This window comes from Macaca thibetana, chromosome 7, assembly GCF_024542745.1.
Source record: "Macaca thibetana thibetana isolate TM-01 chromosome 7, ASM2454274v1, whole genome shotgun sequence".
NCBI lineage: Eukaryota > Metazoa > Chordata > Mammalia > Primates > Cercopithecidae > Macaca > Macaca thibetana.
Window position 1 is genome coordinate 151,725,631 of NC_065584.1, and position 24,745 is coordinate 151,750,375.

Here is a 24,745-nt window from a genome sequence, read left to right on the forward strand (position 1 = left end):
GGGAGAGTTGTTAAGTATCTAGGACCCAGCGGGAGGACGCCTCACCTGGAAGCCTTTCCTTGTTCCTGATTGTAGCTGTTTGAGGGATGCAGTTTTCAGACAAGGGCCACTTAGTTGATGAGGCCGGCTTAATCCAGGATGGCTATTGCCACCCTGACATTGTAAGTGTGGGCCTGGCTTCTCTGAAGTCCTCCCTTCTTACTTGTGTGGAATTCCTATCTTCCTGCCCATAGGGGTTCTTTGCTGTCTTAGGTGAATTGCCCCAATGAACCAGAACCTTTTGTTTAGGTACAATAGGAGGTCTGTACCCTTAGACAGAAAGGAATGCTAATTGGCCACTTAACTGTCCTCAGGGTACAGATGCCAGAATATACAGGACACCCATTCTTTGTTACCATTTGGGATGGAAACTGCTTATATAAGCTTATAAAGCTTTGGTTCAGAAAGCAAGAGAATGTGTATGGAACAGACTGTGTATGGAACGTTAGCAATTGGTATCATGCAAATGCTGCATTTTTTGCATGTAAAGGTACCTCTTTAACTCCATGGTCCTTAAACTAACTTTTTCAAGAAACACGGTCATTTTCCACCCTTCCTTTACTTCCAGCCCCCCATTCCTACCCAACAGTGGCTGAACTGAAAGGTTTGCAAATCCTGAAGGCTTTGGGGCTTCTTTTAAAAACAGGGACTGAGTTGTAAATGTCGTAAGACTGAGATGGGGAATGTTCCTTTCCCAACCATACTGTGTGACATTTGCTAGGAATTGTTGTAAAATCACTGGAGTGAGCGCTTGTCCTGAGGCACTGCCTCTGCGCGTGAATGTCACTGAGTCGCCCGGTTGACCGGTTGCATGTTATGCAGCACTTGTGACACTGTTTTATCTCTCTGGCCGGTGACTCATAATTAAGGAAGTCAAAACTGTGCAATTAACATAAAACCTCCTCATTTGCCCTCTTCACCTTTCCCCAACCCCCGCCCCAGTCAAGAATGCCCGCCTGACATTTTCTCTAAGTCTTTGGAAACTTTAAGATTTGTTTTGATAGAACAAGGCCTCCAGTTATCATCATCATCGCCTGGTTCCACTTGTTTTACCCCAAAAGTCTGTGAGAATCTTTTCCAGGAAAAAAAGAAAGAAAGTAAGTCAGTCCCACCCCCAAGCGTGCAGTCTGCCCACGGGAAGTGATTCATGGTGCTCCGATTCATGCAGACCTGACTGCAGGAGGCGGGAGGCTGGGAACCAGGTCTGGGAAAAGAGGGCAGAGAGAGGATACCCAGACCTAATGGCTTCTGCTCTGTGGAAGAAAGTGAAAAACAGAATGACTAAGAGTCCTGTAATAAGAATTGTTTGTTTTGTGAAGTTGAACTAATAGTGAGGTTTGCCGGCAGATAAGACTTGAGAAATTGCAGTTGTCAGGGAAGGGGACTTTTCCATGTCCTGCTTTTTTTTTTTTTTTTTTTTAAATTTTTAAGAGAGCAAAGCTATTTCTCAGTCTTTTTTTTTGAGATGGAGTCGCGCTCTGCTGCCCAGGCTAGAGTGCAGTGGCACAGTCTCAGCTCACTGCAACCTCCACCTCCCAGGTTCAAGTGATTCTTGTGCCTCAGCCTCCTCAGTAGCTGGGATTACAGGTATCCGCCACCACGCCTGACTAATTTTTTTGTATTTTTAGTAGAGACGGGGTTTCGCCATGTTGGCCAGGTTGGTCTTGAACTCCTGACCTTAGGTGATCCGCCCACCTTGGCCTCCCAAAGTGCTGGGATTATAGATGTGAGCCACCACACCAGGCCTTATTTCTCAGTCTTAAAACATTCAGGTATTAGTGGAAGGCCCAGATCTGTGTTTCAGTTCTACCTTGCCTCTTCTAAGCCTCTTTTCTTTTCTTTGGGGAAGAGGGTCTAAGATAAGACCATTATCTCACAGTCTCCAATAGCTCTTTCTCCCCAGTTTCCTTATTTATTTATTTATTTATTTATTTTTGAGATGGAGTCTCTCTCTGTTGCCCAGGCTGGAGTGCAGTGGCATGATCTTGGCTCACCGCAACCCCCACCTCCTGGGTTCAAGCCATTCTCCTGCCTTAGCCTCTTGAGTAGCTGGGACAACAGGCGTGTACCACCATTCCCGGCTAATTTTTGTATTTTTAGTAGAGACAGGGTTTCACTGTGTTGGCCAGGCTGGTCTCGAACTCCTGACCTTGTGATCCACCCGCCTCGGCCTCACAAAATGCTGGGATTACAGGCCTGAGCCACCGCGCCCAGTCCATTTTCCCTTTTAACCTTTCTCTCCAAAGTTAGAGTTTTTGAAAAATAATTGATTTTTTAAAAATTGACAAATAATTGTCCATATTCATGGGATACACAGTGATGTTTTGATGCATATTAATGTCATCATGGTGATCACATCAGGTTAATTAGCAGCTCCATCATATCAAGCATTTATCATTTCTTTGTGTTGAAAGTGTTCAATATCCTTCTATTTGAAATTATGTAATGTATGATTGTTACTGTGTTACTATATAAGCATTCAATATCCTCCTGTTTGAAACTATGTAATATATGATTATCTATAGTAACAATCGTATATTATATAATTGTAAACTATGTAATAATATTGTAATATATGATTGCTAGCTATTTGAAACTGTCTAATATATGACTGTTTAGTATAATCATCCTACAGTGGTATAGGACACCAGAACTAATTTCTCCTCTTTAGCTGTAATTTTGAGGCCTTTAACAGGTCTCTCCCCATCCCTCTATTCCCTCTCCCCTTTTCAGCCTCTGGTATCTTCTTTTCTATTTTTACAAAGTTAAGAGTTTTGGGGCTGATACATGTTTTTACCTAAATACTCATTTTTTGTTCCACCAAATGGATCATCATGTTGTCGTAGAATGAAGGAATCCTTTCTGTCCTATGGGCATTTTATTTTCTTCTCCCTCAAACTGACAATGCAAATTAATTTGATTCCCCAAAGCACTTTGGAAACAGAGAGACTCTTAAGTATTGGCTACATGAACAGGCCCGCTGCCAAGTGAGAGGCCCAGATCACCCGGAGTGAGAAGATGGGTCTAAACACACCTGGCTTTGTGACTCCATTTCAAGCTCCCTGTATTGTTGGAGGTCAGCTTTAGGGGTGAGGGATTTTAATGAAAGCTGAGGTGAGGTCCGCTGTTGCCTTAAGCCCATCAGAACATTGCCAAGGGCTGTGAGTATGCTGAATGGGTCCATGAGTGATCTCTTAAAAAGACATAAACCATCTTCAGGCCTAATTTTCAGCAGAGTGAAATGCCCCCCCCCCCAGAAGATTCTCTGAAGCCTGGCAACTTTTCCCTTTCTTCCAGTAGTCACAGACCAATTCCGATCTTTGTAGCATCTTTTATTTGGGACTTGAAAGTTCTATGATCCTGCTGACACTCAAGAAAAAGCAATCCCCATCAACTTGGTGCTTGGAGAAGAAAGTTTGTGAAGACCAAAGCTGCTAAATAGAAAAGCCCTGAACACTCCGTTCCTCCTCTTCCTTCAATATTTAACCATCTTTGCATGGGGGAAGGGAGGGGCTCTCACCAGAGCCAAAAGAGAATCTCTGCTGATTTAAACCCAGTGTGCTTTGTAGTCATAGAGAACTGAGTTTGGAGTGTAACATCTAGGTTCAAGCCCAGGCACTGTTCCTTGCTGATCCTGGAAGACTTTGGGCAAGCCACTCAGCATCAAAAATGTTTCATCTGTACAATGGGAGTGATGATACTCAGCCTGCAGGATCCCTTTATCCAATGAGTTAGTGAGTGAGAAGTGCTGGGTAAACGCTTGCTCTGAGGTGTAAATTGCTTCTGTTTGGCCAGGCGCCGCGGCTCACGCCTGTAATCCAAGCACTTTGGGAGGCTGAGGCAGGTGGATCACCTGAGGTCAGGCGTTTGAGAGCAGCCTGACCACAATGGTGAAACCCCATCTCTACTAAAAATACAAAAATTAGCCAGGTGTGGTGGTGCATGCCTGTAATCCCAGCCACGCAGGAGGCTGAGGCAGGAGAATCACCCGAACTGGAGGTTGCAGTGAGCAGAGCTAAAGGAGCGATACTCTGTCTCAGTAGGGGGGAAAAATTGCTTCTGTTTACCCCCATCTTGCTTATCTCAGCGCATTTCCTTAGCCTAGGGGGATCTCAAGGGGAGGGAAGAGAGCAGATTTGCCCCCAGGGGACATTTGGCAATGTTTAGAGGTGTTTTTTTTTCAGTTGTCACAGCTGTAGGTGGGCGGCCTACCGGCATCTAGTGTGAGGAGGCCAGACATGCTGTTAAACATTCTATACATGTTTCTATACAGGACAGCCCCCCAGCCCCCAACAAAGATTATCTAGCCCAAAACATCAGTAGTGCCAGTGTTGAGAAACTCTGGGCCTCGCCAAATCCATAGCCCAAGGTTGAAAAGTTCTTGGTGTCTGCGTGCTTTACAGATAATTATCATCAAGCTGAACTTTCTCCAGTAACCAACCTTCTTTTCCAGAAAGTACACATTCTGTGCCCACCCATGGCCCTTGGGAGGTGGGATGGCCCAAGGTCTAGGCGATCTTTGTGTGTTTCCAGTAGAGTCTAGCCCTCCCAAGGATAAGGCAAGTAAGGCAAGGTGTTTCCTGGTTTCCTCCTCCAAGGGTCTGCCCAGGAGCCTCCTGCAACTTCTGTGGCTCCTGCCCAGGCTGCCCCATCTGCCTGGTGCACTTCATGGACCTGAGCCGGCTGCTCTGGAGAACTAGCAGGGGGAAAGAGAGGACTAAATATAATGGGGAGAAGTGAACAAGAGGCCAGCTGCTGGTCTAGAGGATGGCATAGGGGGCTGCAGCCTGGCATTTTATTTGGTTCCCCCCAGACTGGCAGCATTCATGCCTGAAGCACTAGATATTGTCCATTTATAAGTTCAGATGAAAATTGAGTTGTTCTTGGTGGAAATGTTTCAGTGACTGGTATCAAGGGTTGTGAAATTCTGTCTTCAGCTCTTCATGGCCAATCTAAACTGGAACATTCAAAAATATGTTTAGTACGCTTACAGAACTTGTTGAGAACACTCAGGAAACTCAGCTAGAGACAGAGCACATGGTCACTGTGGTAGAACTTGCAGTGAGACCTCAATTATCTAGAACCTGGCCAACCACATACTTGACCTCACTAGATTTCTTTGTGGCACCAAATGAAAAGAACAGGCTAATGTTGGAAATGGAGTTTAAATAAACAACAGTTTTAAAAATCTTTGAAAATGCCGGGGGTGTAGTATATTCAGTGTACATCCTGAGTTCCTTCTGTTTGTGACTCTTTGATTTCAAGCTTCAGAAAATTACAATTATAGGCTAATTATTTTTACTACTGCTAATCATAATATAGTCAAATTATAGGTCTTTCAACCAGAGTCAACAACTGCTCAGTCCCTTTTTAAAAAAACAGAAAACACTTGTGATCTTAAAGACCTTCAGGCAACTTAAGATTCAATACAACAAAGAAAAAATTGTCTTGCTGTTCTTAACTTACCAAAGCAGGAAAGCAGACTCACATGTGTTTTACAAACGTCATTGGCAAGAAGGTTGGCGACACCAGCTTGGTTGCAAGGAAAGAGGCAATTGCGAGGCCTCCTTCTCACGCTGCAGTAATTTGCTGAGTGACCTTGAACAAGGATCTTACTAATGCATCAGAGTCTGTTTCCTTAACCCCAAAATGAAGGGATTGGACCAGGTGCCCTCAAGGTTCCTCAAGGGTCAGCCGTCACAGTTCTCCAAAGTGAGTTTTCAGGCAGACATAGAGTTAGCCAGAGTGTCGCCTCACCAGGACATTTTGTTTTCTGAACATGGGGCCTCTGTGGTTTGTCCCGTGGACCCAGCGGACTGGGTCCATAACTCCCTGAAGAACTTCTCCCCAGCACAAAGGATGCTTTGGATTTGACTGTGTGTACCAAAGGGAATGAGTGAACCCCCAAATCAAACATCCTTCTTGGCAGACAGTGTTTTCAGGGCTTTCTTATTTGTTCCTTTATTAAGCAGTTATCGGGGGGTGGTCCATTGCATGGGAGAAAGAAAGGCATGTTCTAATACTTGCGTATTAAAGAGCAGCAGAGGCCGGGCGCGGTGGTTCAAGCCTGTAATCCCAGCACTTTGGGAGGCCGAGACGGGTGGATCACGAGGTCAGGAGATCGAGACCATCCTGGCTAACACGGTGAAACCCCGTCTCTACTAAAAAATACAAAAAACTAGCCGGGCGAGGTGGCGGGCGCCTGTAGTCCCAGCTACTCGGGAGGCTGAGGCAGGAGAATGGCATGAACCCGGGAGGCGAAGCTTGCAGTGAGCTGAGATCCGGCCACTGCACTCCAGCCTGGGCGACAGAGTGAAACTCCGTCTCAAAAAAAAAAAAAAAAAAAAAAAAAAAGCAGCAGAAAGAGAGCTCTCAGGGTGAGCTTACGGTTCAAAGACCAAATGGAACCGAGGCAAGGAGACTTTCCAGCCACCAGCAGAATTTTTTTCTGCCTTCCCAGAAGGTCTGATGGAATGAGCACGTCATCCAAACTTGAAGTCACTCAAGTCTTGCTTTTATTTTGAACCAGAAAAAAAGATAAAGAAAACCCACGTAGAATGCAAAATTTAAGTAGAGTATAAAGATTTTAGGCCGGGTGCGGTGGCTCACGCCTGTAATCCCAGCATTTTGGGAGGCCGAGGCGGGTAGATCACAGGTCAGGAGTTCAAGACCAGCCTGGCCAACATGGTGAAACCCTGTCTCTACAAAAAATACAAAAATTTAGCTGGGCGTGGTGGTGGGCAGCTGTAATCGCAGCTACTCAGGAGGCTGAGGCAGGAGAATCGCTTGAACCGGGGGGGGGCGGAGGTTGCATTGAGCCAAGATTGTGCCATTGCACTCCAGCTTGGGTGACAAGAGCGAAACTCCATCTCAAAAAAAAAAAAAAATTTAATTGCAGGTGAGTGAACACAGGAATAGTAGGGTAGCTTGATTACTGTCAAAGGGAAAGAGATGGGGAGGATGTGAAACTATGAGGGCAGATGGGCGTATCTGCTGTAGCATGTATGTTCTGGGAACATGTGTGTATGTATCAGTGTGAGTTCAGGGCATTCATTGGCAACCCCGAGGTCTAAAACAGCTCCTTTTTTTCCATTAAACATAGCAGATGGGAAATGTCTAGATATAGAATAAATTGAGGTGAAATGTACGCTAGAGGTTTGGTTTTTGGGTTATTAATGTGCTATTTGGGGCTGCTTTAAAAAATGAATACTAAATGAGTATTTGGGGGTAAGTTCATATTTTATGCAAATTGACTCCAAAGCCTCTAGGTAGGTTGTCCTTCTGAAATAGTTAAGTCTTATCCTGGTATTGTATTCAAGATCTGGGCATAGGGCTATGCCCCATTTAGAATTAGGGAAAAGAATCTGAGTCACGCAGCCTGGCTTCACATTATATTAAGTCTGGGAAAAGTTAGGAAAGTTGGGTAACTCTCAGGTGCTGTTTCTCAATCCATCTATGGAGATAATGATACTTGCAAGTTTATTGGGAAAACTGGTGGTGGAGTCAGTGCATCAGTCAGCTAGTGTTGCGTAACAAAGCACTCTAAAAACCCAGCAGCTTAAATCCATTGTTTATGCTTACTCATGCTTCTGTGCCTCACCTGGGCTTGGTTCCTTGCTACAGATTTGGCTTAGGTCTGCTCCACGTGTTTTCATTTCTGGGCCCAGCGTATGGGGCAGTAGCTGCCTGGAGGTGGGCAGGTAGGAGAGGAGGGAAGTCCCATGATGATGGCAGGAGGTACAAGAGGACAGGCAGAGACATACAATGGCAGTCTGTCCCTTCTGCTCACATTCTACTGGCCAATACAAGTCAACAGTCTACCCCAAAGTCAAGGGACAAGAAAATACATGCCACCCATGGTAGGAGGAGTGGCAGAGCCACAGAGCAGAAAGTGTGGCTGCAGAGAGGGGTGACTAATTCACTCTGTCACAGTCATCAAGTGGCCAACACGGTACCTGGTACATAGCAGCAGTCACTTCCACCTCTGTTGTTAAGATTACTACTCAATGGGCAAGTTGAAAAAGAAAGTTTGTCTGAAAGTGACTAGAAAGTTCAGTAGTAAGAGCATGTGTGTGTATTAAATAAAATAGGTTTCAACTGAAATATGATAATGTTAACAAATTTACTCTTTGTTCACTTCTTTGGCCCAGTTAACTGGCACAGTGCTTGGGAGATGGTAGGTGTTCAGTAACTATGCGGTGATTGATGAATGGTCACTTTTTTTTTTTTATTTCCGAGATGGAGTCTCGCTCTGTCACCCAGGCTGGAGTGCAATGGTGCAGTCTTGGCTCACTGCAACCTCCACCTCCCGAGCTCAAGCAATTCCCCTGCCTCAGCCTCCCAAGTAGCAGGGATTACAGGCACACACCACCACGCCCAGCTAATTTTTGTGTTTTTGGTAGAGATGGCGTTTCATCATGTTGGCCAGGCTGGTCTTGAACTCCTGACCTCAGGTGATCCACCCACCTTGGCCCCCCAAAGTGCTGGGATTACAGTCATGAACCACCATGCCCAGCCGAATGGTCACTTTTAATAATGGTGATGCAGCATGGGATAACAGAAAAAGCGCTGTTCATCCTACCTGCCTCTATCTCCCATGTTTCAGCCCTGGTCTGGGTTTGAATCCTGGCTCTGCTGTTTACAAGGTATATGACCTTGGGCAAGCCTCTGGAGTTCTCTGAGCTGGGCGAGGGTCCTGGGGGTGTTGCCATGTCTGCATGCTCACATAGCATTCGTGTGCCTGGCACATAGTGCTGAGTAGATCTTGGCATGTTTCTGGAACTTACGTACTCTGCTCCTCACCTTCTCCCAGCCTCTGTGTTGTCCCACAGATGGCTGTGAGTGGCTGATGGGTGGAAGTGCAGACGTGAGTAACCCTTGGCATGAGGTGGGCCCCAGCTCCACCCTCTCTCCTTGGGGTGCACTCTGGCAGGCTTCACCTGCGCCATCAGCTTTGGGCTCTGGCATGGCCGCATCCTTGGCTGTGGCTCTCACCACCATTTTGGGATACTTTACAGGTCCCACTTGAAGCCAATGGGAGGAAACCTAATTTCCTGTAACAGGAAATTGTTCTGCTAGGGAAGAATATATTTAAGGATTAAAACCTTCTGTCAGAGGAACTTGAGGGAGTTGCTAGAGAAAGACCTTTGGGGGTCTGTCATCAGGAAGCCAGTGGGTGTGGGAGAGATCTCAGTCATAAACAGGGAGGAGGCCCAGCGGCAGGTTCCTGGGACTGTACTCCTCATGCCAGCAGCTGGTCTTGGGCTGGGAGGAAGGGCTGGGCCAGGGAGAAGAGTGGGTCATAAATAGACCATTTTCTGCAACCAAGCATATTTATGGTAACATCAGCTCAGAATTAAGACTTATTTATTGGATTTACTTAGTGGGCCCAGTGCCCTCTAAGGCTTGGGAGGGTGTGTTCTGGACACATCAGCTATATTAAATCCAGCCGCTGAAACTCCACATTCACTCTTATTATTTTGGTAAGCATTGCTATATATTTTGAGTGGGGCAGAGGGAGAAAGAAGGAACAATGCCAGGGCTCTGGGCAGCCCAGACTCCGACCCAAGAGGAGTTGTCGCTGATGCATAAGAAGTAAATGAGATTCCCTCCCTGTCATGAGTTTGGGAATTGCATGGCCCAGAGAAGCAGGGTCCAGATGACTTTTAGAAAATACTGCCAAGCCAGATTGGTGGTCGTGTGCTTGCGAGCTGGAGAGTGAGAGGTGCCTCTCTCCTTGCCATCAGAACCCAACCTGGGAGCCAGGAGTGCTGGCCACTTGGCATGGCCCTGAAACAGACTGCTGTGTGATCCTGTGACATGCGCTTTGCCTCTCCAGGGTATTGGGTGTACAGTGAGGTGGGACCATTGTAAGATGTGCCTTATTACCCACACAGTGTTGTGGTGGGGATGATCTGAGATAAGGAACACAGAAGCCTTGTGAAAATTTAAAGCACCAGACAGACATGAGGACTCACTGTGACCTTCCTGGCTGTGCACCCAGATGGCTGAAGCAGGGAAAGAGATGTGTTGTTGAGGACCTACTGTGTTCCTTCCTTTGCCGGGCACTATCATAGTAAAGAGGCAGTAATGGTTACATGACAATACTGACAATAGACTTTCTGGAATATCTTTCTGACACTTTCTGGAATATCTTTCTGGGTAGTGTCCATTCAAATCATATTATCTCTTTTTTGAAAATGATTGTTAATATTGAGTGTTCTTACTAATATTTCATTTTTAAATTTTATCCCTCTGGGGAAAAGAATTTTTTTTTTTTTTTTTTTTTTTTGAGACGGGTTCTCACTCTGTCACCCAGGCTGGAGCGCCGTGGTGCAGTCACAGCTCACTGCAGCCTCAACCTCCTGGGTTCAAGCGATCCTCCCATCTCAGCCTCCCGAGTAGCTGGGACTGTAGGCGTGGGTCACCACGCCCAGCTAATTTTTCTATTTTTTATAGAGATGGAGTTTCACCACGTTGGCCAGACTGGTCTCGAACTCCTGGGCTCAAGTGATCCACCTGCCTTGGCCTTTCAAAATGCTGGGATTGCAAGTGTGAGCCACCACGTCCAGCCAGTGTTTCAGATGAAAAATATTAAGACCAAGACACTAAGTGATTTTTTTCAAATTTGTACAGTTAGCAAGTACTGAGTCAGTATTTAAACTCAGGCTTATTAAATCCATTGCCTTTTTTTGGAATGGTGGTATAATTTATAAATAATAAGCCATGCATATTTAAAGTGTGCACTATGACAAATGTTGATATATGTATATACCTGTAAAACCACCATAGCAGTAAGAGAATAAACATAACCTTTACCCCCAAAAAAGTTTCCAAGTGCACCTTGGTAATTGCTCCCTCCAATCCCTACTCCCTCCCTGTAACTCCCTCTGTCCCCAGGCAATGACTAATCCCTGCTTTCTGTCACCAGATTAAGATTAATGTGCCTTTTACTTTAGTTTAAATTACCTTAGAATTTTACATGAACATAATCATGCCTGGCTTCTTTCACGCAGCAGCATTAATTTAGATTCATTCATAGTGTTGCGTGTATGAGTAGTTCATCCTTTTTTAGTACTGAGTTGTATTTCTTTGTATGGATATGTTATAGCTCATTTGTCTGTTAATACACGTGGAGTAGTTTTCAATTTGGGGCTATTACATTCACGTACAAGTCTTTGGACATAGGCTTTTATTTCTCTTGGGTAAATACTTTGAAGTGGAATGGTGGATCATATGGTAGGCTTATGGTTTTTTAGCTTTTTAAGAAACTTCCAAATGTTTGAGGGATGAATATCCCAATTACCCAGATTTGATCATTACACATTGTATGCTGGTATCAAAATATCGCAAGTACCCTATAAATAAGTATAGCTACTGCATATCCCCCAAAATAAAATATTTTAGAAAGGAACTTCCAAGCTGTTTTCCAAAGTAGTTGTACCATTTTACATTTGCACCAGCGGTGGAAGGGAGTTCCAGTTGCTCCACATCCTTGCCAACATGTGGCATGATCAGGCTTTTTAATTTTAGCCATTCCAATAAGTATGTAGTCCTATCTCATAGTTTTAATTTGTGCTTCTCTAATGACCAACGTTCTCAAGCATCTTTTCATATGCTTGTTGCCTTCATATCTTTCTGGGTAGTGTCTGTTCAAATCATATCTCTTTTTTAAAAGATTGAATTGTTAATATTGAGTTTTCAGAGTTCTAGAAAAAGGTCTATTATCAGATATACACTTTGCAAATATTTTCTCCCAGTTAGGGCTTGCCCTTTTATTCCTTTAACAGTGTCTTTCAAAGACCAGAAACTTAAATTTTGATGCGGTCTGATTTTTTTTTTTTTTTTTTTAAATGAAGTGCTTTTTTGTGTAGTATCTGAGAAATCGTTGTCTATCCCAAAAAGTCACAAAGATTTTCTCCTGTGTTCTTCTAGAAGTTTCAGAGTTTTAAGTTTCACTTCAGTTTGTTTTTGTATAGGGTGCAATGTGTAGTTTGAAGATTATCTTTTTTACATATCCAGTTGTTACATCACCATTTGTTGAAAAGACTGTCCTTGTTCCACTAGATTGTCTTTGGACCTTTGTTGAAGCCAGTTGTCCATACATATGTAACTATTTCTGGACTCTCTTAGGGTCCATTGATCCGTTTGTCAGTCCTCGTGCCATTATCATACTGCCTTGATTACTGTAGCTCCCTTGCTTTTAGAAATATAATTAATATCAAAGTAATTCATGTATGATTAATATTACTTTTAAGGCAGGAGGGACACCCACTTCTGTCACCCAGATGGAGCTTACCTCCACAGCCTCATTCTCTCCCGCTGCCGGCCTGAGCTTTTCTCCAAGGCCTTCTCTTGCAGAGGAGGCTATGATGTCCAGCTGGCCCTTTTTTGGGACTTTCGTCAAACACTGAAGAGCAAGTGTGGCCACTTCCCTAATCTGTGGGCACTCAGTGGCTTTGCAGGAGAAGGAGAACAGCTGAATAATGACTTCCCACTCTCCCTTTTACTCCTGTTCAACCCCCAGCTCACCGTGCTCGTCCAGAACTGGGTTTGGGGAGTATCTCCTGTGATGTAGAATAATAATGCTAATTTGTGGGTGTTTATGAAGCACTTTCAAATGGAAACCAAGCTTCACGAGGTCGGGGGGCAGGAGAATACCCCATTTTATAGACGAGACAGCTGAGTGTCCTAGGAAGCTCATGAGCTGCCCAGTGTCTCCCAGCTAGGAGAGTAGAACCCTCCTTGCCCCCAGGTCTTACGACTCCACATCCGCCAGTCCTCCTTTTATACTTCAGGGACGAGTCCCAGGCTGTCCTCTCGATCTGCCTGGTAATTACTGTTTTTCAGCTGTAGGGCTTCCTTGTTCTGGGGCCCCACGGGAGGAAGGTAATTACATCCTTCGAGATGCCCTTAGTCAGCAGCTCCGGGTCAGTTCCTGTGACCAAGCCCAGCTATGACCTTTGTCTGTCCTTTCCCCTTCCCAGGCCAGTGGCTTGGAGAGTGCGATTGGAGCCCTCTGTTTCTCTCTTTGGTTGGTGCTGTTGGTGGCATCTGGCCAGCCCCTCCTTCACAGAGTGCCCATGAATTCTGTGTATTCAGGCAAATGGGTGCCCTCGGTCATAAGAAGGCACAGAGGGAAAGCTTGCAAATGTCTCACTGCCAGCCCTGCCCAGCTATTAGAAAAATTATGGCATTGACTGGCAGGGTCCTGGGGTGGGCCTCCTTGAAGAAAGAGCAGCCCTGCCTCTTAATGGGGTACCTGTGACTCATGAGCATCCATCTCATCAGCTCCCCACTTCTATCCCTGCTACCCACAGTCTGTTGGTCACATGTAGCCAGAGTTCCACAGGGCCTGTCTCTTTCACACATATGCACAGCCCATTTGCACATCTCAGAGGCTACATACTGCTTTTAGAACACAGAAGAACCCTTTATCATGGCCTTCAGGGCCCTGCAGAGTAGCCCTGCCTGCCTCCCCAGCCTCGTCTCTAGCCAGCTCTCTCTCACGATCTCTCCAGTCCCTCTGGCCTTCATTCTGTTCTTCCGGCCTCACTATGTTTTCCACTTTCCACAGGGCCTTTGCGTGTGCCCTTCCCTCTCTTTGTACTGCCCTTCTCCTGCACCCCTTTGCCTGGTTAGTTCTTACTTACCCATTAAGCCTTCAGGTCAACCATCACCTCCTCTGAGATGCCCCTTCCAACCCTTCAGCAAAGTGGGGTGCCATGGTCATACACTCTTGGGGTTCCCTGTTATTTTCCTTCAGGACACTTTCATTGCGTGTAATTGTAGGTTTCTGTGATGATGGTGATGATTATTTGAAACGGAGTCTTGCTCTGTTGCCCAAGCTGGAGTGCAGTGGCACGATCGTGGCTCACTACAACCTCCCCCTCCCGCGTTCAAGTGATTCTCCTGCCTCAGCCTCCTGAGTAGCTGGGATTACAGGCACGGACCACCACGCCTGGCTGATTTTTGTACTTTTAGCAGAGACAGGGTTTCACCTTGTTGGCCAGGCTGGTTTTGAACTCCTGATCTCAAGCGATCCACCCGCCTTGGCCTCCCAAAGTGGTTTCGGTGAGTATTTGATTAATGTCAGTCTTGCCCAGGGGAGTGGAAGGTCCATGCAGACAGGGACCACTTTGCCAACCTTTTCTCACGGTGAACTCTCTTTCCTCACCACTGTATCCTTATTGCCACACATAATAGGTGCTCATTAAATATGTGCTAAATAAGGGACTCCATTTTAGTGGCACCTCCTCACCTAATGTCAGACACTATCTGAAGTTTTATGTCCCTCCGGAAACCTTCTGCCTCCCAGCCTTGCCCATAGCTGACGATGCTTTTGCCATCCCTGAGCTCTCCAGTCGTCCTTTCCTGTAGGCCACCCAGACTCTCGTCATGCACATCACCTGGGGATTTCACAAAGGGAAAGATTCTGATTTAGTAGGTTGGGGTAGGTGCTGAGAGTGTACATTTTTAACAAACTTCCCTGAACCTCTGCTACTGGTCAGGGACCACCACACTTTGGCCTGGCTTGAGAGGTAAGGGCACCAGGTCATAGCTGCTTGGCATAGAAGACATGGTTCACTCAGGGTCATGGCACTGGCCCATTGTAGGTGGGCACAGTAGTGTGTGCCTGCAGTCCCAGCTACTTGGGAGGCTGAGCTGGGAGGATCACTTGAGCCCGGGAGGTGGAGGTTGCAGTGAGCCGAGATCACGCCACTGCACTCCAGCCTGAGTGACAGAGCAAGACTCTGTATCAAAAGTTAAAAAAAAAAAAAAAAATCCCTTTAATTTCCCTCTTTCCCTCCTTGCTCACCACAAATAACTAAGAAAGAGAGAAAGGAGGGCCAGGGCATGGTGGTTCATGCCTGAAGTCCCAGCACTTTGGGAGGCCGAGGCGGGCAGATCACGAGGTTTTGAACTGCAGGGCTAGAGTGGGTCTGTTCTTTCATTGAAAAACTATTTGTACACCTACTAGATACTGGCTAACATGGTGAAACCCTGTCTCTGCTAAAAATACAAAAACAAAATTAGCTGGGCATAGTGGCGGGAGCTACTCGGGAGGCTGAGGCAAGAGAATGGCGTGAACCTGGGAGGCGGAGCTTGCAGTGAGCCAAGATTGCGCCCCTGCCCTCCAGCCTGGGCGACAGAGCAAGACTCCGTCTCAAAAGAAAAAAAAAAAGAGAGAGAGAGAAAGGAGGAAAGGCAAGTTTTCTTTTCTCTCCCTGACTTTCTAATGTGCAAGGGAAGACCTGGGTGAATGAGGGGAGGCAGCCTATGTACTGTGTCACTCTTCTTTGGATCACTGTAGTCCCCATATCTGTGCCTAAAGAACTCTCATTGTCCTCCCCAGCCCTGTCCCCTCTCCACACCTCCGGGCTGTGTAGGAAGCCGATGAGTGGCTCCTGGACCTTTTCCAAGCACAGTTGAAGTGCGGGCCCTTCCCGTGGAACACAGCTCCCTGAACAGCAGTACAAAGTTGGGGAACCCACCGGGGACGGGTGGACGAGGCCTGCTCTGCCGGCTGGGGGTCCTCACAGGGGGCCTTTGTTGTCTTCTCCTGAGATCCCCCCCAGCACTCACAGGTAGCAGTGCTCTGATCTCCTGGACCTCTGGGTCTGGGAGAAATGAGGGGAGGGAGAGCTTTCCAAGTGTCTGGAAGTAGGAGGCCGGACTCTGCAGAAAGCACGGGCAATCCACATTTCCCTCTCTTTCCGCTCCTCCCCGTCCCGGCAGGTCCCTGGATGGCCGGTTGCAGGTGTCCCATCGGAAGGGGCTCCCTCATGTCATCTACTGCCGCCTGTGGCGATGGCCGGACCTGCACAGCCACCACGAGCTGCGGGCCATGGAGCTGTGTGAGTTCGCCTTCAATATGAAGAAGGACGAGGTCTGCGTGAATCCCTACCACTACCAGAGAGTAGAGACACCAGGTATGCTGCCTGGCCCGCCTGTGGGGACAGCAGGTGCTGGGGTCGTCACCTCTCCCCCGACCCCCCCACCCCCCCCGAGGGTCTGTGGTGCACTTGGGGGTGCGGGGACTTTGGTGCTGGTCTGGCATCGACACTGAGCCACCTCTGCTCTGTCTCCCCCGGACAGTTCTACCTCCTGTGTTGGTGCCACGCCACACAGAGATCCCGGCCGAGTTCCCCCCACTGGACGACTACAGCCATTCCATCCCCGAAAACACTAACTTCCCCGCGGGCATCGAGCCCCAGAGCAATATTCCAGGTAGGCACGTGGGCGGCACAGGCTGGCCTGGGAGGCAGGGGCAGCGGTCAGACATCAGTCCTGTGGCCCCAGTCTCTGCCCCCTGGCCGTGCCCCGTTCATCCCCTCTCTCTGCACAGCTCTGGCCTGAGGGCCCCTGACTCAGAACCACATCCCTGTTGGGAGAGGACCCATGACCTCAGCTCCCCCCTTACTAGTGATGCTTTTTTTGGCATAGAGGAGCAGCGTGACCCTTCCGCCCGGCCTTGGTGCAGTCATTTATTTTGGAAGCGGAAATAGCAACACTGTTTCTCTCACCGCCCATGAGGCCGGGACTGGCGTTCAGTCCCCAGTGGACCGGGGGTCTGCAGAGGCGGGGAGTGAGCTGAGGGCCAGGCAGCAAGTGCGGAGAGCTGGTTCTGTAAATTCGCCTGGGCATCGGGCCTCGGTGAGGGGCCCCAACCTGGGTGGGAATTGAAGTAACTTTGAGTTTTCACTCTGCAGGGAGAAATGGGCTTTGCTGTCAAAGACTGCAAATGTTTTTAGAAGCCCCTCATTTACATGCAAATAATGTGTGAATCACCAGCACTTTCCGACTCCAGGAAAGCTGTGCTTGGCAGCACTTGGGCTAGTCACTTTTGCTTGCTGGGGCAGTAATCCTGCTGCGTTCCTCTTAGAGCATGCTAATTTGGACGTGACGTTCATCCTGGGTTAGTTTACTGAGCTGAGGTTGGCTACAGACCTGTGTGCTTGGGTCAGAGTGTTAAGGAGAGACCCACTGTCCAACCTTCTCAGATCCTTTGCGGGTAGCCCTGGCGTCCCAGGGGTAAGTCAACTACTCTGTGTTCAAATAGCAAACTTTGGAGGGCTTCAGTCAGGGTCTGGGGGAGGTTTCAGAGAAGTAGATCGCACTGTGTTTGCGACCATTGAATTTGTAACCTAACTGCTGAGTGAGGACACATCCCCTAGAGACAAATCCCCGGTCTGCACGGGAGAAGATAGTAGAGGGTGGGTCTGAGCCTGCAGGTCTTCAGAGGACAAAGAGGGGTGAGGCAGAGGCAAGTCCAGACGCCTCCCTGGAGGGGGTGGGGCTTAACCCTCACCTTGAAAGACCAGGAGAAGTTAGCCTGGTGGAGGCTCTAGGAGTATACACTTCAGACGTGGGAGTTGGTCCGGTTGTGCGTGAGCAAAGGCAGTTATGATCCAAGTGGGAGTCAGAGGTGGACAGGGGCGAGGACAACAGAACCAAGAGCTGGAACCTGTACTCTGAGACCTGGAGCTCCTGCAGCCAGGGACACTAGCATCATGGTGTGCATGTGTGATGTGTTTGCAAAAGGTGTCTCAGAGCCCAGCTGTGAAGGCCTTTTAACGGACCTCCTTCCTTCTCATTCCCAGAGACCCCACCCCCTGGCTACCTGAGTGAAGATGGAGAAACCAGTGACCACCAGATGAACCACAGCATGGACGCAGGTCAGTCATGCAGGCATATGCTCTTATTCTTAACTGATTAGCAGCTGGTGGGTTCAGCCCTTCCATCCCTTCCTGTTCGCCCCCTTCCTCCCTCTCTCCTCTCTCTCTCCAGTATTTGTAGAGCAACCATGATGTGCAAGGGGCAGGGCATAGGAGAGGGTCCGAGCTGCCCACGGATGATGGGGGAGATTGACAGGACAGCCAGCAGTCACTGGGCCATCTCGTGTGTGCCCTCGTGGAAGATGCCACATGGCACCAGGCACACAGCAGGGCCACTTCATCTGGTCTGGGGAGGAACAGCACCTTGCAGTCCAGGTTTTTCCCCACGTTGAGTCTTGGTGATGTGTAGGTGTTAGCCTAGCCAAGCTGTCAGAGTGGGCAAGGGGTGTGCCAGGCAGAGTCATGGGAATTGGGCAATTCTGGGTGCATTCTGAGCCTGGTGCATTCTGGGGACAGTAAGAGCTCGGTGTGTCTGGAGTCCGGAGAGTGTCCAGCCCAGGGAGCTCAGCATGACTGGAGGATACACTCTCTCCAGTGGGGAGAATGATGGGAGGGCCTACCACACAGGGCTCCGGGTGTGATGGACCTTCAAGCTGGCAAGACCACTTGGCATTGAGTCAGGGCTGATGGGAACCACTGCAGGCTGTAAGCAGGGCCTGGGCCTTAGTGAGATGTCACCGGCAGCAGGGTGGAGAGTGGCCTCGATCACCTCAAGAAGTCAGGTGGGAGGCAAGAAAAGACTGAATGGAACTAATGCCTCTTCTGATGACCAGTGGAGACCCCTGAAGCCAGTATTTTTGTGTGACAACCACATGTGATATGTGTGCTCCTGCCGTGAGGGGCAGGCTTTAGTTCTCGCCTGCTACATCTCCAGATGTTTTCCATATCATTTGTTATAGGACCAAATTGGCTCCAGACCAGCAGCTTCTTGAATTGAACCCCAGCTGCCACATAGAATGTGTACTGAGTTGTGTGTGGTTGGGAGAGGGGGAGAAGGGGAGAGGGAGCCACGCAGATGTTCCATTCTGATGGTGGTGGGCATGCCTCGTACGCACAGAGCCGCTAGACACAGCGGAGCCACCTGCCCTCGCACACAGCCCAGAAGAGATTGTGCGGTTCCTTCCCCCACCCGCCCCAGACGGAGTCTCCCTCTGTTGCCCAGGCTGGAGTGCAATGGCGCGATCTCAGCTCACTGCAACCTCTGCCTCCTGGGTTCAAGCTATTATCGCGCCTCAGCCTTCTGGGTAGCTGGGATTACAGGCAATGCAGCACCACGCCCAGCTCAGTTTTGTATTTTTAGTAGAGACAGGGTTTCACCATATTGGCCAGGCTGGTCTCAAACTCCTGACCTCAGGTGATCCGCCCGCCTCAGCCTCCCAAAGTGTGGGATTACACCGCATCCAGCTGAGGTTGTGCAATTCCTGAGAGAACGAAAGAGATTCGCATGTCCGTTGTAGTTGCTGAAATCCAGCCTGGACATCGTGGCACTTTTGGGTTGAGCACACCCGGTGGAACACACCCGCCCGGCGGAGTGGCTAGCAGCGCGAACCAGCTGGAATGCATCGAAGACCTTCCTGTATCCGATGCCAAGAGACGGCTGCAAGCTTGCAGCTCTTCAGTGCAGGCACGGGAAGCAGGCCAGTGGAGCAACATGTCTCCAGCTGCTGTGTGTCTCCCCACTCTGCGCTCCCTCTTCCCCCTCTGCTGCTCTCCGTATTTGCGCAGTGATTATTATTACAAACAAACATGGACCAGAGGGGCCGGAGATTGGAAAGAGCAGCCCAGATTTCATCCTGTCAGCTCTCGTTTCTTCTCCCTCCTCTTCCTCCTTTGTGCCTCCCTTTTCTCTGTCCCCTCTCCCTTCTTCCTTTCCTCTCATTAAGGGTGCCTTCAGGGCCCTGTTGTGAACATGAGTGATTTATCTGAAGTAGAGACAGACCAGACTTGCGGACCCCAGCCAGTGTGTGGGTGGTGGGCGGGGGCTCTCCTGTTTTAGTCTCCGTTCTTCAGAGTTGCCTGCTTGGATAGTCCAGTTGCTCACGGGGTTGGCTTCCCTGCCCCCCGGGGTGTGGTAGCATCTCAGGGCCAGAGGGTCACCTTGTTGTCCCCCATGTCGCCTCACCTACCTCCACGCCCTTTTAGACTTGCGAGAAGGCCCCTTGGACTACCTAGGTGTTCGTGGTTCAGGTCACTACAAAACAGGGGACAAGCATTTATCGAGTGCCTACCACGTAGCAGTCATGGTGTAAGCCTTTTTATATGCACAGTCTCACTTAATTTTTACATGTCACACAGTAGATGATAGTATCCTCATTTTATACCTGAGGAAAAAATTAAGGCTCATAGAAGTTAAAACGGCTTAGCCAAACTCACATAGCTGATTTGTGGGGTTGTCTAGACCCTGTGACTGATTATGTAACTCAGTTCTCTCAGTGAACATTCCACATCCCCCTTTGCATTAGGAGTTACAGGGAAGGAGAAATCCGTGGTTCTTCCCTTGCCCTCAAGGAGGTTACAGCTGAGTTGGGGCAAAAGAAGAGATCGCATGAACAGCGCAAGGCAGCATTCGCTTGAGGCCAGATGCGACCCAGTCTCAGGACTTCATGCGACCCAGTCTCAGGACTGATAGATTTCATTAGACCCCATAGGGTGGTTAATAAATAAATAGCCTCCTTTTTTATTTTTATTTTTTGAAACAGAGTCTCACTCTGTTGCCCATGCTGGTGTGTAGTGGTGCAAACATGGCTCACTACAGCGTCTATCTCCTAGGCTCAAGTAGTTGTCCAGCCTCAGCCTTCACCACTCGTGGCTATTTTTTTTTTTTTTTTTTTTCTGTAGAGATGGGGTCTCCCTATATCACCCAGGCTGGTCTCAAACTCCTGGGCTCAAGTGACCCCCCAGTCTTAGCCTCTTAAAGTGCTGGGATTATAGATGTGAGCCATTGCGCCTGGTCTCTGCAGCCTGCTTGATAGAGGAACAGAGGAGGGGTGACCAGCAGGCTGCTGCTCTGGAAAGGTGTCCACTGTTTATTTTTGAAGGCTGATACCATGTGAGTTCTTTTCTCTGGAGGTGAGAGGTGTAGAGAACATAATAGAGTAAGAATTGGGTAGATTTAGACTTTTTCCCACATGCACCATCATCTTTTGCATAAAGTGTTTGTCTGGGCCGGGCGCGGTGGCTCAAGCCTGTAATCCCAGCACTTTGGGAGGCCGAGACGGGCAGATCACGAGGTCAGGAGATCGAGACCATCCTGGCTAACATGGTGAAACCTCGCCTCTACTAAAAAATACAAAAAACTAGCTGGGTGAGGTGGTGGGCGCCTGTAGTCCCAGCTACTCGGGAGGCTGAGGCAGGAGAATGGCGTAAACCCAGGAGGCGGAGCTTGCCGTGAGCTGAGATCCAGCCACTGCACTCCAGCCTGGGTGACAGAGCAAGACTCCGTCTCAGGGAAAAAAAAAAAAAAAAAAGTGTTTGTCTGGTTGCTGAGTTGCAGGGTTTCTGAGACAGGTTTGTGAGTTTCCTGACAGGGTTTCTGAGACAGGTTTGTGAGTTTCCTGGAATTGATCTTTCTAGCACCTGAGCTGCTGCAGCCTCTGACCAAGATCGTGGCTGGTGATGCTGGGGAGGCCTCAAGCCCCGCCTGTGTGGGAGGGCTGGCCTCCTGCTTCCTGGGTCTTTGCAGCTTGGGAGAAGGGCTTCCCTGGTCCTCTCATTTTCCTGAGGGCATAGTTAATAGGGCAGGTGTAAGCTAAAGAAAAAAGGTGTCACCTATTCTAGTTGAGAACTTAGCAGCCCTGAGCTGGGAGTCTTGGTTAGCATCATAAAACCATCCGAGACCTCTGAGATCATAACCATAAGAGACCTCTGAGATCATCCACTCCATTCATTCATTCCAGACAAGAAATTGGGGCCCAGGGAGGGACAATAGAGGCAAGGGTATGGGGTAGGCCTTCTCCTGGGACTTGGAGGCTCAGTCCAGGGTTTTCTTTCTGCTGTGTTGAGCCACCCCACCTTGATATGTAAGTGTTTAGTAATTTGGCTCTCCAGGCCAAGAATCTTTTGTGAAGTCTCACAACTGTGTCTCACCTCGCAGGTTCTCCAAACCTATCCCCGAATCCGATGTCCCCAGCACATAATAACTTGGGTGAGTATCTCCTGGTGCACACAACTGGAACCCCCTCTAGCTGCAGCCCTGGCGAGTCGCCAGTGTGGGGAGGGGGCCCTGAAGGTAAGGCTCTCCCCCGACGCCTACCATCAGCCCAGCTCAGCCCATCGGGTTTCTGGTTACGGTGATGCTGAGGTCACCGCAGAACGGAGAAACTTGAGAACAGTGGTGGCAGGAAAGGCAACCATATGCCGGGTTTGTATTTCCCCTGGCGGGGCCGGTAGACGTGAGTGAATGAAAATTCCCCAAACCTTATGCCCAGGAGAACGAGGGTATGTGGTCAGCTAAGCATACGTGTGCGGTTTGGTGCAAAGCCATGGACAGCCGTGCAGACTCCAGCCCCCTGACATTTAAAGACTTGTTTCAGATACACTTACTGGAGTGTTTCATCTTACAATTATGTAATTTTTCTTAAAACAGCAACATATAAGGAATTTGAAAATAAAGTCAAAGTGCCCATAATCCCAGCACCCTAACATAACTGTGTGTGATCACAGTCCTGATGTTCGTGCATCAGGCATATACATACATATCTGTGCCTTGCCACTGAGATCACAGTGCATATCTGGTTTTTCCATTCTCTCTTCTCCTTACGTTATTTTGTAAACACGTTTCTGTATTTACGTGTCTTGTTTATCGTTGTTATCGCGTGATGTTTTGGAGTGCAGGGTCCATTGTTTCTGCTACATCCCTCCGTGGTTAGACTTCTGGATCAGTTTTTCCAAGACTCACTTTTCTAACCCAGTAGGGTCCTTCAGTTCTCCAGCTTGGGATAGACTTTGGCATGGAACCTGCCAAAGGGCTCAAAACAAATGAAATATCCGTTTAGTTTTTATTGATGGGAGTTTTTTATATTCTGGTCTGGTAGTTTTAGAAAATGTAGGTTGGATTTTGTCTGGGGCTTTATTGCTGAGGCTTAATTTGTGGCTCAGGAAAAGAAACAGTTAATATTTCTTGGCGAATCAAAGTGGATTGGCCTGGTTTTTGTGCCCATTTGCTTCCAGACCTTGACTGACAGCGTCAGATGAAGAAACTCATCATTTGGAGTATTAGGAGATGCCTGAAACCCTTTAGAACAGGCTGACCTGGGCAGTGTGGGATGTGACTTTGAGGGGATCTGTTTTAACATTTTTGTAAAATAATATCACCGTGAGTGCCGGGCTTTGCAGAGGGAAGGTCAGATTCCTGATATGAAAGGACCGAGTTATTAAAAACAAACTGAAGGCTAGAAGCGAAGTTAACTCTTAAGAAATTAAAGGCCATGATGATGAACTTGACTCCAAGCTTTCAGCTTTTGAGATTGGCTGCTTTAGATTTATTTTCTGTGCCATTTTAAAACCCTTCTGGGGCCAAGGTAGCACTTTTAGTCGTCAGCCTTCCAAGCAGACACTTGCTTTTGAAACCATAGCAGTCCCAGGGCAGCTTGGAGGTGGCTGATGCTGGACGCAGTGCTCCAGACTGAAAGGTGGTCATTTGCTATGAACTGCCCTCTATATTGTGTAGACTAGGATGAGGATGATGGGATGTTTCTTGAGCTTGGACCCAAGGCAGTGTCTCCCGTTGACATAGTTCTCCCTCCCTACTGCCCCTTCCTCAGGCAGCTTGCCTGAGGATTGAGGATTCTTAGGTTATTTCTTCCAAAGGGAGGACCCTCCCCGAGCCTGGCCAGCAGAGAATGGGTGCCAGTTTGCACTGGCCTAGTTGCATCTCTGCTGGGACAGTGTGACTCGGAGGCGAGTCGCCCAGCGAGTCAGGGTTAGGATTCTGGATGAGACACTGCGCTGACAGGCCTGGCTTCCCCTCTGCTTCATGAGCCCCTGTGCTCCCCTTCACTCATTCAAACCATTGACTTCATCCCTACTCAGAAGGTCGCCTGAACTCCCAGTGTGATAGCTGGAAGGGGGTGAGATGGTGATGACGATGGGAAACATTTCTTGAGTTTGCTGTTTACTGTTATTCAGAGTGCTTCCTGCGTGTTAACCCAATCCTTGTAACTTTATAAAGCAGAACTGTTGTGATTTTTCATTTTACAGATTAGGAAACCGGGGAACACATTGGTGAACTGACGTGTCCCAGATTCACAGCTAGTGAATGGAGAAGCTGGCTTTGAACTCAGGCCCTCTCACTCCAGAGCCTGCACTCCCATTGCGGCATGACACTGCCTTGCTGGGCCATTTGGACCAGCTGTCCCCACCCTCCTCACTTGGAGGAACAAGGCTCAGGCAAGGCATTTGCTGACTTTCACATTGGAGACTAATGCTAGGCTGTGGCCCCAGGAGGGGAAGCCCTGCCTGCTTACCTGCCTCTTCCTCACTCCCTCATTCCCAGATACTTGTGGTCTGCATGCCGTTCAGGTGGGGGATTGGAAGAGGGACCACAGACCCAGCCATCAACGGGCTATGGCCTTGTTGGAATCAATAAGGCAGGACCAAAAATGATTCTAAAACAAGAAGTAGGTGCAGATGAAGAACTCTGAGGGTTCAAGGGAGGGAGCGATGGAATTCCAGGCCGGCCAGGCGTCTCCTCTGTATTCATGCACTCAGTCAACATTGGCTGAGTTCCCAGTATGTACTGATGCTGGGGGCCAGAGCTGGGAGAGCACTAGGCATTTGCAGCCTGGGGGCGGGGGTGGGGCAGCTGGAGGTGTCCACGTCCACCTGTAATGCATTGTGCCAGGTGCCCAGGGAGCAAGCCCAGAAGAAGGAGAAATAGTACATGCCAAGGAGGAAAGTAGGGAAGTGTGGATGGAGTGGGGAGACATGGGAGAGGTTGTGCCATGTGTGAGCGGGCGCTTGAAGGACAGGTGGGACCCTGTGAGGCAGAGAAGGAGGGAAGGCCATTGCAGGTCCAAGGGCAGGATGTG

The 24,745-nt window shown here is 48.6% G+C and overlaps 2 protein-coding genes across 7 annotated transcripts in view; one reads left to right on the forward strand and one right to left on the reverse strand.

Moving 5' to 3' along the window:
* SNAPC5 (small nuclear RNA activating complex polypeptide 5) overlaps nucleotides 1–16,456 on the reverse strand; it is a 717,963-nt gene extending 701,507 nt beyond the window's left edge. The window contains exon 1 of the mRNA XM_050796059.1: nucleotides 16,453–16,456. The gene's annotated coding sequence lies outside the window, so the exon portion shown is untranslated. The remainder of the gene's footprint in view (nucleotides 1–16,452) is intronic.
* The window catches only part of SMAD3 (SMAD family member 3), a 131,433-nt gene that overhangs the window by 84,846 nt on the left and 21,842 nt on the right, over nucleotides 1–24,745 (forward strand). For 2 of the 6 annotated variants that reach the window (XM_050795996.1, XM_050795998.1), the window contains 5 exons: nucleotides 15,778–15,971; nucleotides 16,138–16,269; nucleotides 17,643–17,717; nucleotides 19,175–19,354; nucleotides 21,811–21,861. In XM_050795996.1, coding sequence (XP_050651953.1) covers nucleotides 15,778–15,971; nucleotides 16,138–16,269; nucleotides 17,643–17,717; nucleotides 19,175–19,354; nucleotides 21,811–21,861 — 632 coding nt within the window. Of the gene's footprint in view, nucleotides 1–15,777; nucleotides 15,972–16,137; nucleotides 16,270–16,460; nucleotides 17,074–17,249; nucleotides 17,556–17,642; nucleotides 17,718–19,174; nucleotides 19,355–21,810; nucleotides 21,862–24,745 lie in introns of those variants that run through there. The other 4 variants (XM_050795997.1, XM_050795999.1, XM_050796000.1 and 1 more) reach the window with 4 other exon arrangements.